This window comes from Accipiter gentilis, chromosome 10, assembly GCF_929443795.1.
Source record: "Accipiter gentilis chromosome 10, bAccGen1.1, whole genome shotgun sequence".
Classification (NCBI taxonomy): Eukaryota; Metazoa; Chordata; class Aves; order Accipitriformes; family Accipitridae; genus Astur; species Astur gentilis.
This window is the reverse complement of record NC_064889.1, coordinates 36,810,014-36,825,831: the sequence shown is the minus strand read 5'-3', so window position 1 is coordinate 36,825,831 and position 15,818 is coordinate 36,810,014. Positions and strand designations below refer to the sequence as shown.

The 15,818-nt window shown below is 37.1% G+C and overlaps 1 protein-coding gene across 2 annotated transcripts in view; it reads left to right on the top strand.

The window, feature by feature from the left end:
* Positions 1-15,520, top strand: part of SMURF2 (SMAD specific E3 ubiquitin protein ligase 2) — a 66,823-nt gene extending 51,303 nt beyond the window's left edge. For both annotated transcript variants that reach the window (XM_049811637.1, XM_049811638.1), the window contains 9 exons: positions 3,754-3,964; positions 5,504-5,607; positions 7,113-7,227; positions 7,686-7,864; positions 8,341-8,478; positions 8,713-8,833; positions 10,271-10,472; positions 12,330-12,405; positions 12,703-15,520. In XM_049811637.1, the coding sequence (XP_049667594.1) occupies positions 3,754-3,964; positions 5,504-5,607; positions 7,113-7,227; positions 7,686-7,864; positions 8,341-8,478; positions 8,713-8,833; positions 10,271-10,472; positions 12,330-12,405; positions 12,703-12,802 (1,246 nt within the window). In that variant the 3' untranslated portion in view covers positions 12,803-15,520. The remainder of the gene's footprint in view (positions 1-3,753; positions 3,965-5,503; positions 5,608-7,112; positions 7,228-7,685; positions 7,865-8,340; positions 8,479-8,712; positions 8,834-10,270; positions 10,473-12,329; positions 12,406-12,702) is intronic.
* The last annotated feature ends 298 nt before the right edge of the window (positions 15,521-15,818 follow it).

Here is a 15,818-nt window from a genome sequence, read left to right as displayed (position 1 = left end):
TTTTTACAAAAAAAGAATAAAATAAAATAGGAACTGTATTTTTTCTGCCTTATCACATTTTCATATAGCACTTTTAGAAAGAGAAGGGGAAACTCAAAAGAACTCTGGCTTTTTTTTTTTTTATTCCCTAGGCAGTTATTTCACACTGGGGGATTTTCTACTAAAAATGGAAACCAAAAAGCAAACAAATTATTCCCCCGGTCCCCCCCCCCCCTCCCCCCCCAAGCTGTTTGGGAGTTTGTATTGTTTCTCCTACTAACACCTTTTAATACTCTTGGGAAACACCGGTAAAGTATTGAGTAGGTGCTAAGTGGAAGCAACAATGAAGAGTTGGTTAGATAGAAAGCCATGCAGCCCTGGGCAAGGAGTAAGTAGGAGGAATAGTCCTTTTAAGGAAGTGAAGCATTGGGAAGAAGAGCTGAAGAAAAGAATAATGGGAACAAACCCTGCAAAGACAAAACCAAGGAATGGAAAGAATATCCAGGAGGTCAACATATCTTTTGTGTAATACATAAAAGCTGGCTAGCCTTTGTCTGCCCAATATACATTTGAACTTAACACCCCAAGAGGGTGAAGAGCCTAATTATTGACAAATATGTATTTTGTTTAGAGAAATCATTGGTTATGTACATGTATATTACAGAATTTCAGTAAGCTCCCATCATCCAGACAATTTTGAATCTTTTTTTTTTAAATTTAAAATAAATCAGTACTAATTCTAGCTGAATTTAGATTGGTAGTTTCAAATGAACATGATCTTGAAAAAAACTTGCCAGTGGGGGAACATGTTTGTGTTTGAAACACAGAAAAGTTCGTTCAATTAATTCAGATGTAGATACTTTACCTGCAGAAAAACTTGACCCTCTTAGCTACAGCAGCGCAATTCTTAAACTGTAGAAAATTCAATTAACTGGACTATATTTGAAAAACTGTCCTTCACAGGTAGGTTTATTTTTAAATGGCAGTAGGGTCATAGTGGCTAGTTCTACATGTATTGTGGAGGACAAATGCATAGCTAGCTTTGTTACCTGGAAAATCCAATTTGACTTTCAAGTTCCAGAATCACAGAACTATTTTGCATTTCTTTAAGTTTAAAGTACTGCTACAGTGTGCTTAAGTTTTTCATTTGTACATCTGTCTTTCATTAGGGAAGGATTTCAGAAATTCAACCGACAGTGTCATCAGCAAAGTCTGCTGCCTGATAAATCTTCTCTGGTGTTTAGTCTTTTATTGCACCAAACAGGATATGTGAAAGCTTCTTCCCATCCCCTTAAGCCCACCTCCTTATTTGTTCTTTTTTAAAAAAAAACAAAAGCAAACACCCACCCCCCAAAAAAAAAAATCCAAAAAACCCAACCTAGTTTGCCTTAGGCCTGTCATTTTGTAAATTATCTGACAAATAAGTTTAGTATTTGGGTGGGATGGGTGTGATAGTGTTTTAGGTTCAAAGGCATAATAAAAGTTTAGTCTCAGTGATACTGACTTTTCTATTGAGCTGAGTAAAGCAGTTTGTTCTTCCAGTGATGACATTATAAGTTATAAAAATAATCAAACTTGTTACCCAGTTCTGTTTTAAAGTATTGGCCAAGAGTTTGTGATAGGTTTTGATAGTTATGGCACCTGAAAAGTACTTAGCTATATCCTTAAAGCACTGTACAGAATCAAGCCTAGTCATTCAGCTGTGAAAACAAACTAAGAAATTAAATTTAATTACTTTAAGCACTGCAGATTGTTTAGCTAATACTGCACTGATTATTTTTAGTCTAATATGGAGGATGACATTTTATTTTTCTCCTCCTAGTACTGCCCTATTTTAGATTGGTTTAATTTGATGCATAGATCTTAAGTTCATGCTCATTTCCGAGATTACATTTTCTTTAAGACTGACATTGACTAGCTTTGTTTTTAGGGGACTGTGTCTTTTTTACTCTTAAAGGTAGTATATACTAAAGTGAGCATACATTCATAATTACAACCTTCTCTGGTAGGCATGTACAAGGAGTTATTTTTTCAGATGCTCATCCTTATGGGATTAGAAAGTTCAGAAGATAGAACAAAGATTTTGCTTTAATTTGTATATCAAGGTGTCCTGGTTTAAGTGAGATTCGTATTTAAAATTAATAACAGGTGAAAAGAAATTACCATGCACATAGCACAAATGACAGAGCCATATTCTGGAACCACATTGAGTGTGTGTCTCTAAACTATTGTTGTGACTTGGTTTCTCAGGAATGACTTAAAATAACTGTAGTTTATTGTAAGACTAATGTGATCAGCTTGAGAATAAAGTTAAGGTAGCCTTATTTAAAAAAACAACAAACCAATGAAAAAACAGAAGCAAACAACAAAACACAGTGAAACAAACAAAAATCGATTAAGCTAATGTCTGAATTTCTGCATCCTAGGGCATAGTAACAAAGTAGGATTTCTGTGCATTATTCACTCCTTAGAGCCCAGGAGTAAAGAGATATTACTATTAATATTAAGCTTTGAGTTATTGCTGAAGTGATCTAAAATGTGTGCCATTGCAGGGGTTTCTAAATGTTAGGCTTGTAAGACTACTGATAAAGATTTCCTGGTCACCTGGTGTTGGTTTCCTTTAAGGGTCGGTTGTGCAAAATTGCTTGAAATAGAAGGTTTGCAAATAACAGAATAGCTGTCAGAACCACAAGGCAAACTGGGAACACCCCCACTCCTTTTTTTAATTGCTAATTTTGAGTGTTCCTGTGGTAAAAGCCTGCTGGAGGTGAATTTGGTTGGCCAGGAGAGCCTTCTAGTAGACCTCGTTTCAAAACGGACAACAGGTTGAAATTTTAAAATATATTAAAACTGTGTTTGGTTCCATGTAATATTTTTTGGTCTTTGATGTTGAAAAAACCCCAATTTATTAACATTCCACTGGAAAACATTCTGAATTGTAACCTTTCTTATTTATCCATTAAATTTAGGGTATTCTCATGTGTTCCACACAGAGATATTCTTTTCATGGTTTAGGTAAAACACAGCTTTTATCCTGTGTTGTTTGGAAATGCCATACTAAAAAGCTATAAAAATATCCACTTATGACACAAGAGAGAACATCTCTGCAACACGATTCATTTACTTTTCCTGGTAAGAAGTTAGGTTTACAAAATCTCTTAGAATTGCTAGTAAAAATACTTATTTATCTGTGCCAATTAGTTACATGTGAACTCCCACATTCCTGTGGTCCAGACTAGGCCAGGTACAAGGGACAAGGTCCTTGCCAAGCTGCCAGTACAAACATCTTTTTGTAAGCTTACTCTTTTTCAGACAAGCCATTTAAAACAGACTATGGTATTGACTGTAGATTAGAGGCATAGCGTTTGGCAGATCCCTGAATTTTAAAATGGAGGAAGGCAAAACATGCAAAGGAAATAGGGAAATGGTATCTGAGAAATTCAGTGTCAGCAGCTTAGCAGTAAAATTGTACGGATAATACCTTATTATATAGTGCTATAACCTTTTACATACTTTGTAGAGTAGTACTAATAGAAATAACAAACCCTAAAAACAACTGATAGTTGCCAAGAAAGACAGAAGCGTATGTCTTCAGTCAGGATAAAATCTCTGAATTTATTTTTCACTGGACCCGAACATTTTTACTGTAATCGCGCTAATAATCATAGTAAATTGAAAGTAGCTTAGTTACAAAGACTTAACCTTTAAGAAAAGTCTCAAGAAAACAGGGGATGTATGACTTGAATATCTGCAAACAGCTGTGTTTGTTTCTAGCCGCCAGAATCAACTTAAAGATCAGCAACACCAGCAGCAGCAGCAGGTAGTGTCCCTGTGTCAGCTTCCAGATGAGGCAGAGTGTCTGACTGTGCCAAGGTACAAGCGAGACCTAGTGCAGAAACTCAAGATCCTGAGGCAAGAGCTGTCACAGCAGCAACCTCAAGCTGGCCATTGTCGTATTGAGGTCTCCAGGGAAGAGATTTTTGAGGTAATTTGAGAATTTGACCCATTTCTTAACATTGAGGGAAGGGGAGGAGGGTTGTTCACAACTGTCTAAAGAAGTCATTCAGTTAGATTAAATCTTGAAGTCTGGAGTTAAAGCTGGAATTTTACCGGTGGCAAATGGGAAGAGGAAGTATTTCAAGGGGATGTTAAGAACAGTTGGGTACTTAAAGTAGATGTATTTACCCTGTAGTGAAAAAGAAAAATGAGGAAAGCATTCCCTGTGGCTGGAGATGTACAGACTGTGGCAGGGACTGAGGAAGGAGTCCAAGCACTTCATGTATTTGGAGATACTGTCTCGCTTCTTCCTTGAATATTAATGTCTGTTACAGAGGGAATGTTACAAATTGAAAACCAGACAATTACTAGTGATCTTTGATCTATTGTAACTTAAGTAAAATTACTGTTGAACAGCATTCATCTTTGGAGTTTGGATTACTGAGCATTTATCTGAATTCTGGTTGATGGGGGGTGGGGGTGGGGGGTGTCCTTCTTTTTTTTTTTTTCTTCCCAGAATCAGACCAATTTTATGAGTTGTCTAGGCTTCTGAATGACCAGAGATGCCCACAGTGGGATATCTGCGTTTTATTTTGTGACATTAAACACAGTTATAATTCATTGGCTTTTTCTGGAGAACAGTCTGTCTTCTTGAGAACTTTATCACCCATCCCGGCCATCCGCGTTGCATTTTTACCCTACCCACAAACTTGATAGCCCCACTGTGTTGTCACAGTTTTTCCCAACAAAGAAAAATTTGTGTCGGTCTTCCCTTTGGAGACAGTCATATCGGGTCATAATCAGCTAAAGAAAGAGAGGAAAGGCTGCTGTACAGAAGTGAAAATTACTATGTTCTTGTTGTGAAAACTAAGTTGAGTATGTTGGGTCCCAGGCACACCCACCTTTTCTGTTCTGCAAAGCCAAAGCTCAGAGCACCCATACTGGACATAAATAACTAGAAAATTTGGTTTTAATTCCTTTTTTTACATTAGCATTTGTTTTGCCTCTTTCAGCTTTCTTTTTGCGTTTTCTTGGTGAAGTCTTACCAATATAGGAATAGTTCTGTAGATTTACTGGGATGGCATTGATGCTTCTGTTCTTGAGATGCTTCTTGAAGGTTTGCACATGTGTTATCCCCAGAGTAGAAGCTCCACTGTTGGCTTTTCAGACTACAAAAATTGTGAGCCTTTACGCAAAACAAAAGGAGTTTACTGACACAAATTTTAATTTTTTATAAGTTACGTGAGAATGAGAAAGAGAATGTTCCGATCACTGTACACCTCTGGCACTTTAACAGAAGGTGGTGGTTCTCACATATCTGTTTTATTTGACAAATGTTATCATATTTGTAGAAAACTAAGTAACAGTCTGTGATTTGAGAAACTGGTTAGTATCTAGGAAAATAGTATCCCCTTTAATAGTATCTCCTTCGGACTTGGAGTCTGAGACTTCCTTCATTTCTAATAAACAGTTGTAGCTTCTTGTCTGTAAATAGCAGTTAATAAAATAAAGTGTTATGTGTTTACAGGAGTCCTACAGGCAAGTGATGAAGATGAGGCCAAAAGACCTGTGGAAACGATTAATGATAAAATTTCGTGGTGAGGAAGGCCTTGATTATGGAGGTGTTGCCAGGTAAACAGTCGGTCTTCTGTTTCTTCCCCCGCACCCCAGACATACCAACTACACTTGTGCTTTGAATCCTAAGCCAGCCTAGTATCAACTCTGTTTCTTTTTACATTATTCTTATTTAAATTTATTTCTGTAACACATTGTAAGTCAGAAGAATATGTATTTTCAGATAGTCTTTTAAAGGAAAAACTGCATCAAAATAACCCTCATTTATTGGAAATAAATCAAAATACATGTTACAGATCACATCAGACATCTATCATATATGTGAGACAGGCTTTTGGTATCTGTTGAAATTACCATATTTTTCTTTGGTTAGTAAAGCTTGCGTATCTGAGAATTTATACCACTAAATACTTGGCTTTGTGGCAGAACTTTCATCAAATATAAGCTTTATTGCAAATTGTCACTACTGTTTGAAGCAAAATGTTAAAAACTAGCAGTTAGTATGCAACTTAAGCCTGTCAATAGTCTGAGCTTATTTTTTTCTTGCTTATAAAAAGTGGCATTTATTGATTGTATGAAGATGTTATTCACGTTTTAATACAGGGTTAGGAATTTTATTGGCCAATTGCACAGATGCTGGTTTACTTCACTGATAATATTCTCCACCTCTGGCATGTGGATCTACTCTCTCTGAGTGTGACTCATTTAGGAGTATTCATGGTTTGCATTGAATTGCATTTTTTTACCATTAGTATTCATTTCAAAGTACAGACAATGCTCCCAAACATCCCTTCTGCATCTGTAGTTGGTGTGTGGCAAGTAACCGCTGGAACCTACGTTGCATATGTCTTCATGACAAATGGCCAGTGGAGTTTTCACAAAATCCATTCCTAAATATTTTAACATGCTAATTAGCCATAACTATTAAAACAGTCTTGTTGAATCAACTACTATTAATTGTTTGATGATGTTAATAGCGTTTAAAATAAAGAAGTTACAGATGCTATTGTGCACTATTTTTCAAAGTATCTGCGTGGGTTTTGTTTTTAGTCTGTATGCCATGGAGCCTTTGCTGTCTTCCATACATGAATACGGGAAGACCAAACTAGGAAGTGTTACAGTTTTTACAATTCTTAGACCATTATTTACTGATTTGTGAACATGTGATTAAAACTTTAACTAAATATATACATTACCTGTAGACGGTTTATATTAAAAGGCTCAAATTGAACATATCGGTAGTATAGTCAATAGAATACGTAGTGTCTTGTCCTTAGCGTGTAATGGATGATGGAGAATCATAGTCAGAAACTCTCTTGGAAATAAGTAACCTGGAGAAAAATCTTGGAAGGCTGGGAAATATATCAGCTGTCAGGTGCTGTGCAGTTATTGAGCCAGTAAAAATAATTCTGGTTTCAGCCTTATCTAAGCGTGTTCAGAGATAACTTCCTTCACATTTATGTTTAACAGTAGGATTAAAAAAATCATACTCTTTTGAAAAGATTCTCAGTGTTGGAATGCATTTGTCTAAAGTACACAAAAAATTATTTTATTTTCTTCAGGGAGTGGCTCTACCTATTGTCACATGAAATGTTGAATCCATATTATGGTCTCTTCCAATATTCCCGAGATGATATCTATACACTGCAAATCAACCCAGACTCTGCAGTCAACCCGGTATGACTGGTAACATGAGTTCTGTAAAATATAATTTTGTGATTAAAAAATAAATACATATGGAGTGTGTTCTAGACTTAGGAACCTAATTCTCACATTAGTGTTGCTAGAGACTGAATTTGTGCAATAATATGATAATTTCTTTTTAGTACTGATCAAAGAAACTTCTCAAATATGTTCTTAATTTTCTGTAAGATGTCGAATTTATGTTTCCTTTGGGAGAAATTAAGTTTATTTTGATTCTTAGTAGTAAGACTTCTGGATTGGAAGCAATACACTCAATTTGCTGTGTATAAAAACAAACAAAACAGAAAGCTCTGGATAGGGTTTTGGTTTTTGGGTTTGGTGTTGTGGGTTTCTTTTTATTTTATTTGTATTGAAATATTATTTCATATTCAGCAGATATGACCTGGAGGTCTTCATTAGCTGAATGGCTTGGTCTCTTCTTTCTATTCTAGGAACACTTATCATATTTCCATTTTGTTGGACGGATAATGGGGATGGCTGTGTTTCACGGACACTATATTGATGGGGGCTTCACGTTGCCTTTCTATAAGCAGTTGCTAGGGAAGCCAATTACTTTGGATGATATGGAATTGGTTGACCCTGATCTGCATAACAGCTTAGTCTGGATACTGTATGTATTGTGTATCATATTTCACAACGTTAGAATTCTGTCTCGGTTAATACATGATAATGTTCCTAAATCCAGTTGAAAAGAAATGAAGTGTATTTTGATCTGCTCGGGCAGATTTAAGAAACTTCTTTCTTGTACAGTTCAGCTTCTTTAAGGCTTAACATGCTCAAGGTATTCAAATTTGGGGGTCAGGGAGGGGAGATAAATGATTACTGAACTCTAAAGTGCTCGGTTCATAAATTTTAATGTATTTTGCCTATTTTTAACAGTAACATGTTTTTAAAATAGAACATTGAAACTTTGATAATGGTTTTAAAATATAACATAGTAAAAATGTATGTTCACCTTTTGCTTCCAAGCAGTAATTTGAAATGCTGTTGAAAAACTAAATTGTGATGTCTGTCAGATATATTATGGCTGTAATATGTTTGCAGAATATGTTTTTGCTGAGTCACTTGCTTATTTCCTTCCACCAGTGAGAATGATATCACAGGAGTCTTGGACCATACGTTTTGTGTAGAACACAATGCATATGGGGAAATTATTCAACATGAACTGAAACCCAACGGCAAAAGCATCCCCGTGACAGAGGAAAACAAAAAGGAGTATGTCAGGTACATGAATACCTTTTCCAAAGTTTTTTATATTTCCTGTGGTGGGGAGGAACTTTTACTTATTCGATGTAATTGACAGTGTTATGTTGTTGGTTTTTTTCTAAGGGTAGTAGTGCAGTGGTGGTGTTGTGTGTATTCCTGTCAGTAAGGCCTTTTTTTTTTTTGGCTGGATAAATTGCAGTTTTATTGTATTTGAATACATCTTTCACAAAACCAATTTGCACTTGCTTGCAGACTTTATGTAAACTGGCGATTTTTACGAGGAATTGAAGCTCAGTTTCTGGCTCTACAGAAGGGATTTAATGAAGTAATCCCACAACATCTGCTGAAGACATTTGATGAGAAAGAGTTAGAGGTCAGTCCACTAATGTTATGTTATGTCGTCAAGTGTAACAATAAAAGCCTGAGGCATTCTTCTGAGACTGAGTAACGTGCGAAGTTGTATCCCCGGTGCTTTAGGGGTTTGCAGGTGCACTATAGCAAGAAATACAGTTAGTATGAGAGGTTACCAGGTCACGCAGTCACTGAGACTGCGTGTACCTTCCACTGAGAGCTACGAGAGGGTTTTTCCAGGCAACATTTCATAGCAACTGCAGAAGTGGTAGGAAAGGAGAACCTCTCCTATACCTGAAAACCCAGCTGAACCTACTGAGAAGTATCTGCAGTGACCTCAGATTGTTTCAGAGAGTTACTCCAGCAGAGGTGGTGGTGCATATTTCTCATGGTACAGTTTCACAATATTAATTCAGTGCTGCCAGGAAAATAGGCTGTCACTCCCTTCCACCTCCCACCGCTTGCTCCCAGCCCTTCCAGTGCGCTGCACTGACTTTGGTGTCAGGCAGCTATGTGGTTTTGCAGAGCTGAGTTATGCCAGACTAAATTGGCCTTGTAAATACAGTGTAAGGAAAGGTGCTGTCTGGCGCTGTCACTGACAAATGTGCTACAAAATGTCAAGATTGGCATCCAAACAATATCCTCTCAAGGCAAATCCCATAGATCCCAAGCTTGTTTTAAAACTGAAATCTAATATACAGTCTGTTAGCTGTGGAGCTGAGGTTTTTGCCATATAAAATGGCCACAAGGTAAATTATTCTGTTCACTGTACTAGAATGTCAGTGATTGCTTTTCTTTTATCCTGAATATTCTCACTCAGAAGCAGTGAGACAGCCATCCTGTTAACCTAGAATCATTTTGTGGATGCAGAATAAGAAAGGGGAAGATCCAGTATTCTTACTCACTAGAAAATGTCTTCGTAATGATATTCCCGTTGAGCTTAAACTGATCCATTGTGAATCTCTATTTTAGAAGCCCTGAAAGTTCTTCATCAGGAGAGAAGTCTGATTTGTATTAATGTGTTGTATGACAAGAACAAGATTACTTTTGAGGGTCCAGAGTTGGACCGGCCAAACCACACCCTCAGCTACGCTCTGGAAAGAAATAGAGTTCAAATGTGAATTGTGCATGCACTTTCACACATGGGTAGAATCTGTGCTTCTGGTATTTAGTTGACAGGTCAAGACACTTTTGTATGAGCTTATGGAATGGCTGATTTTTATTTGTTTTTAATTTGAATTGAGGTAATTTGAAAAATGGATTGTGTACAAAGGTAAGATTTTTTTTTTTTTAAAAAAGTTACACTTCTGCAGTGCTTAAGATTAGTGCGAGGTTATAATTTGCCTTTGGTATAAAATCTGTCATTTTTTCAAATTCAGTTATTCATCATTTGGTTAGCTGCCAAACAATTTTTATGTTTACTAATGATGAAATATTTGATTATATTTTAAATTTACAGCTCATCATTTGTGGACTGGGAAAAATCGACGTTAATGACTGGAAGGCAAATACGAGGTTAAAACACTGTACCCCAGACAGCAACATCGTGAAATGGTTCTGGAAAGCTGTGGAGTTTTTTGATGAAGAGAGGAGAGCGCGACTTCTCCAGTTTGTGACTGGCTCATCCAGAGTGCCTCTGCAGGGCTTCAAGGCATTACAAGGTAAGTTTCTCCAGAAGTAACTGCAAATGCCTGTGCTTGGAGGAAGCAATAGGACACATCACAGAAACATTAGCTGAAAATGAGGCTGGTTGGCTGCAATGTGACTTTTTAAGTGTGATTTTTAATGGTCTGATGAATAACAATCACAAATAGTCTTTTGTGTGTGTTTATTACCTTGGTATTCAGCTGTAAATGGCTCTTTTGTTTCAGTTATGCGCTTCCTTCTCTGGCAAGAAGTTCTGATCAGTGGAGATCTTAGTGGCGTTCTCCTCCTGGTTTTCCTAGAAGCCTGTTCTTTAATATTAATCTTTTACAAGCCCTCATCACCTGTACAGCTCCGGGACCAGAAAACACCAACACGCAGTGTTCTTGCAATTCTGGCAGCAGAGGCACATCGTAACGCTTGACTACTCTTACTGTAAGAGTGACATAATCACAGGCAGCACAGGCATCAGAAACGATCACCTTAATTACCGACATGTCTTCTGAACTTCAGTTGAAGCTCTGGGTCTCTGTTGTAGCAGCTCTGGCTGCAACCCATGCTGCTTTGTGAACACAGTAGTTATTCTATTTTGCCCTCTCACAAGATGAGAGAAATCTGCCCAGGGGAAACACTGACCATAAGCCATTTTAACAGGTAGAAGACTCTAGCAGAGCACAAATGCTATGATAACAGCTGCTATGTACAAAAGCCAGTTGCTGTAGAAATTTCTTCTATCTGATAATGAAGGGAAAATGAAGAAGCCCTCATTTTTTTTTTTCCTCTGTTCTTGAGCTGTAAAGTATTCAGGAGCTTTAGAAGCTCAGGAATATTGAGGGGTTTTTAAGGCTCTAGTTACCTCAAGCCAAGTATGGTACTTTTAAGTGATAAGCATTTAAATAATATTGCAAAGGGTGGAGGGACTTGTTTAGGCAAACTGTGTAACTGTTAACTACCTCAGAACAGTTACAAGTAATATTAACCTTACTATTGATCTGCATACTGTTACTGTAATGGACTGAGCTGTCTGGAGGATGGTAATGAAAGTAATGCCACTTTAACGTCATCTGCACTGCAAGTTTTAGTATGACTATAGTAGTAAAACAAGTATTTCTGTGAGCAAATGAAGCGTGCTTTCCTACAGATTTGAACATGAAGGTTGTCATGTTTTAGACCGAGTTGTACTACTAACACAGCACAACAAGCTCACATTCTTATTTAACAGCAGAGTCCCCATGAGAAAGAGTGACCCTGTGGATTATATTCTTTAATGTCTCTCAACTCAGGCAAGAATTCCAGTTTTGCTAAGGTTAGGGCATTTATAACCTCTTCTGTATGTATACTAAGTCTAAAAGACTGCTGTGCTGCAGTCTTTTTTCTTTAGCAGAGAGATTAAGGGGATCTCTATATAGTCAGATTAATTTAATAAAATTTTAAGAAGTCAGTATTGTGACTCCTCTATTGAATTTGAATGGAATTGGCCACTACTTAAGACCTGTTACAAAATGAGGACAGATACAGCTGCCTAAGTTTTGTTCCCCAGGAATGGTGAGAGAACTTAAATTCAAAACTGTTAGAATTATATCGTACATTGTGTAAAACGGGCGTTTTATTCTTCCTTATCAATGCTTTGTTCTTGTTTATCTCTCAGTGGTTTAAATAGCTGCATGGTTATCGTGTGTGGGTGGAGGGGAGGAATCTGTCTGATAGGTGCTGTTTGTTCTAATTTTTTTCCTGCCTGTTTATGATTTCAGCTTTCCTTGTGCATAGCTTCTCTTTTTTTATGGTTTTAGTTACATTTTTTGTTATTGCAGTGCAACAAAGACATTTCATATTATGCAGTACAGTAGTAGTAGAGATCTTTTCTGGATTTTCAGGTGCTGCAGGCCCACGACTATTTACAATACACCAGATTGATGCCAGCACTAACAATTTGCCGAAAGCTCATACCTGGTAAGACTTTTTCGGGTCTCTGTTGTGATATATAGAATAAGACCAATTTGCTGTCTCTGTATTTTGAGCAGTCTTCCCTCCCCCCGCCCCCTTTTCTGACATAACAAATGCTATCTATTACAGAGTCATAAAGGTGTGAAAACTAGAGATTGCTTTTATTTATATGAAGTTCTGTTGGCCTTGTTAAGTATTGCTTTGTCATCGTTTCAAGTACATTAAATGAAGTGTAAGAGAACTTTGCTAGGTGATGCCTGACATTCCAGACAGCTGAAACTTTTCTGCCTTCTGTCCACACAGCTTTAACCGAATAGACATTCCTCCTTACGAAAGCTATGACAAGCTATACGAGAAGCTGCTAACTGCCATTGAAGAAACATGTGGGTTTGCTGTGGAATGACCCTTCACAGACTTACCTGAGACTCTATTTATACTCCTGTCAGCCAGAAAGCCCTTCCCTCAGCCAAGACTCAAGAGATGCTTGAAATACAGGAAACTTTCCCTTTTCTACACTAGGACACTGGGAGGGAAAGGACAACTTTGGAATTTTTTTTATTTTAATTTTTTTTTTAATTTCAAGAAAATAGGTTCTGTGGTTCCTGCCATAGGATCATTCAGCTGCTATTAAAAACTAATATCTTGAACATACAGAATGCTGACTTTTCCTACATTTCAACAGTTAAGCAGTATTCTATACTTAAAGACTACTATATTTTTGTAAAAGGTAATCTATTATATTTGCCTACCTGATTTCTATTCTCAGATACCAAGACACAACTTCAGCAGTCGGTACAAGTCACGTTTCAGCCTGTTTTAAATGTATGATACTGAACAGCATCTATACCTGCTATTTTTGAAAAAAATATTTTGGATTATTCTAACTTCGCATAAAATTGGCTGAAAGAATCATTAATCTTTTTAATTAAAGCCACTTACATGTTAACTGCATTTTCTTATAGTAAAAACATTATATTCTGCAATGTAAATTCAACGAAAATGTTACCACAGGGGGCTTTTTTATATTTTTCAAGCATGAATTACAAATACAATGTTTTGGGGTCCTATTTATATCACTTGTCAGATTCCTTAAACAAAATTTCTAGTGTGAGTGACACATACTGTATTTGGTACAGTACTTGTGTTAACATGTGGAATAGACCTTTTTTAATGAACAGTAGAAGTTTTGATTTTTTTTAAAACAGCATTTTTCTAACAAGTCTGTCAAGAGTATTTTTTGTTGCTTTTGACTTTAAATTTAAACACTGCATTTTTCAACTTTTTAAGCATGCTGATGAGGTGATATTTGACAGCAGAAGCCTGTCAGCAGTTCGTTTCAGAACCCATCCTGTCCAGTCAACCAAAGTTTGTTTGAATGCAGCCAAATCACATTATATATTTCTTGATGCTAAAGATTTATCAGGTAAAACATGTTGTAATCTTTGTCTAGCTGCTCGTGACATGTGGGTTTAAGTTACAACTAAGGAAAAATGGTGTATTAAGTGAAATATGTGTAATGTGCTTTGAAAATGAGGTTTTACAAGCACATAATTTATTGATTGTAGGGATGGAAGTAAGTATATATATGAATTATAACATGGGTTGATCTCTTCAAAGGGGAATAAAATGCACTACCAGTAGAGGGAACTGAACTTTGAAGTTAGTTTGGAAATTTTCAGTTAAGATTTGTATGATCTGCTCGTGGTGTGTAGATAAATCAGTCTGCTTAAGAGATGGTGGCATTCTCCTCTCAGCGGTGAAAATATTTGGAGTAAGTAGTGTGTTTTTCCAATCAGTGTTGTGTTTTTTTAACTTAGGTTACAGTTAATCATCAAATCTGCACTATTTTTACACTGCCAATGAGAAGAAAGTCAAGGGTATTGAAAATGCTAAAAGAATGGGATGTAAAGAGCTGTTCCATTTTTGCAGTGTAAGTCACACAGTGAACTAGCTAATTTTCTGTCTGTTCTATGGAGCTTGAACTTAATTTTGTTCTGCCAAATCTGACTGCCACAGTGAGTAAACTACTACTGGATGTTGTGTATTAGAATAGTGGGCAATGGACTACTTTTGTAGAATTGTGGTAAGAATCTGGTGAGCCAAATCCACATGTTCATTTGATTATTATTTTTTTTTGTACAGCTGTTGCTGGAAGGTTTTTTCTAAGAGACTTACTTCCCATTCTGAGCTGGCTGCAGAGATGAGGCTACTTAGGGATGTAAACATAAAGCCAAGAAACTTACTTTGACAGCCAGGTTTGAAATATATCAGACCCTTTTTCTTCTTCGTTTCAAGGGACTGTTGCACTCGTGTAAAATGGCTGGTACCTTTGCGTCTACAGTTGGGATCCCTAATTCACGGCTTTCAGTAATACTGTTACCAGAGAAGCTACCACTACATCTGTCCAGGTTGCTTGGGAGAGCAAAGTAGGAAGTAGGTTGTTGCCCAGTGTGTTTTGTACTCAGTACTGCTGCCTGTGGTTGGGACCACTGCTTTAGACACTCCCAAAGACCTCTTCTCACCCCCTGCAAGTTTTGAGGTATGATGTGAATTACTCTTTCCAGAGACTTTACAGAGACAGGTTCTTCTGACCACTGTTCACAGGATAGATGCTCCAGTGCTGTATAAGTGGGGGTTTTTTTGGGGTTGTGGGGGTTTTTTTGTTTTTTTTGGTTTTTCTCCCTGTTCTTGCTCAGGCTATGGCTGCAGCCTCCCTGGTCATGAAACGTGAAAAATGTAAAATCCAGTTTGATCCAGCTTTTGGGAGAAGTCAGGACTCTGTTAGGTGATTAAAGGGGGGGACACATGCTGCTGTTCCCTTTGCACCAGACAGCTCACCTCAGCTCTAAAGACCGTCTCTGTAGTGTCTCCTCACCACATCATCTATGCCCACCTCCCAGGAACCTTCTCCCTGTCAGCCTGCTTCGGCTGGTAAATTTATTGAACGCATAGTTATGGCCACCCGTATGTCATAAAAGCATTTTTGAGGAGGGAGGATATGAGCTCTGCAAAATATAGACTCTAGATCAGCTGATAAATACCATTCATTTTCACAGCAGCCTTAGCAGTACATCTGTTTGTTCTACCAAACATTTTGGTATAGCATAGAGAATTTTTTTTTTTAACTGCCACAGATAAATATTGTAAATTTAATATATTACAGGCAAAACTAGACAGATCTACATTTGTCTTTCCATAGCTGACAGATGAGGATGAATATACCAAGTATTTTGAGTGCCTTTCTACCTTCATAATGACTGAGCTTTAACTCAAGCACCTCATCACCTAGTCAGATGTTTATCTGAAAATGTTAAAAGGGTTGATTCCTTTGCAAAATCTTGTTTCAAGATCATGTCAGCTACTTTCCCCTCAAAAAGGTGCTAAGCCTAATATTGCATTTTAACCTTGGACTTTCACCC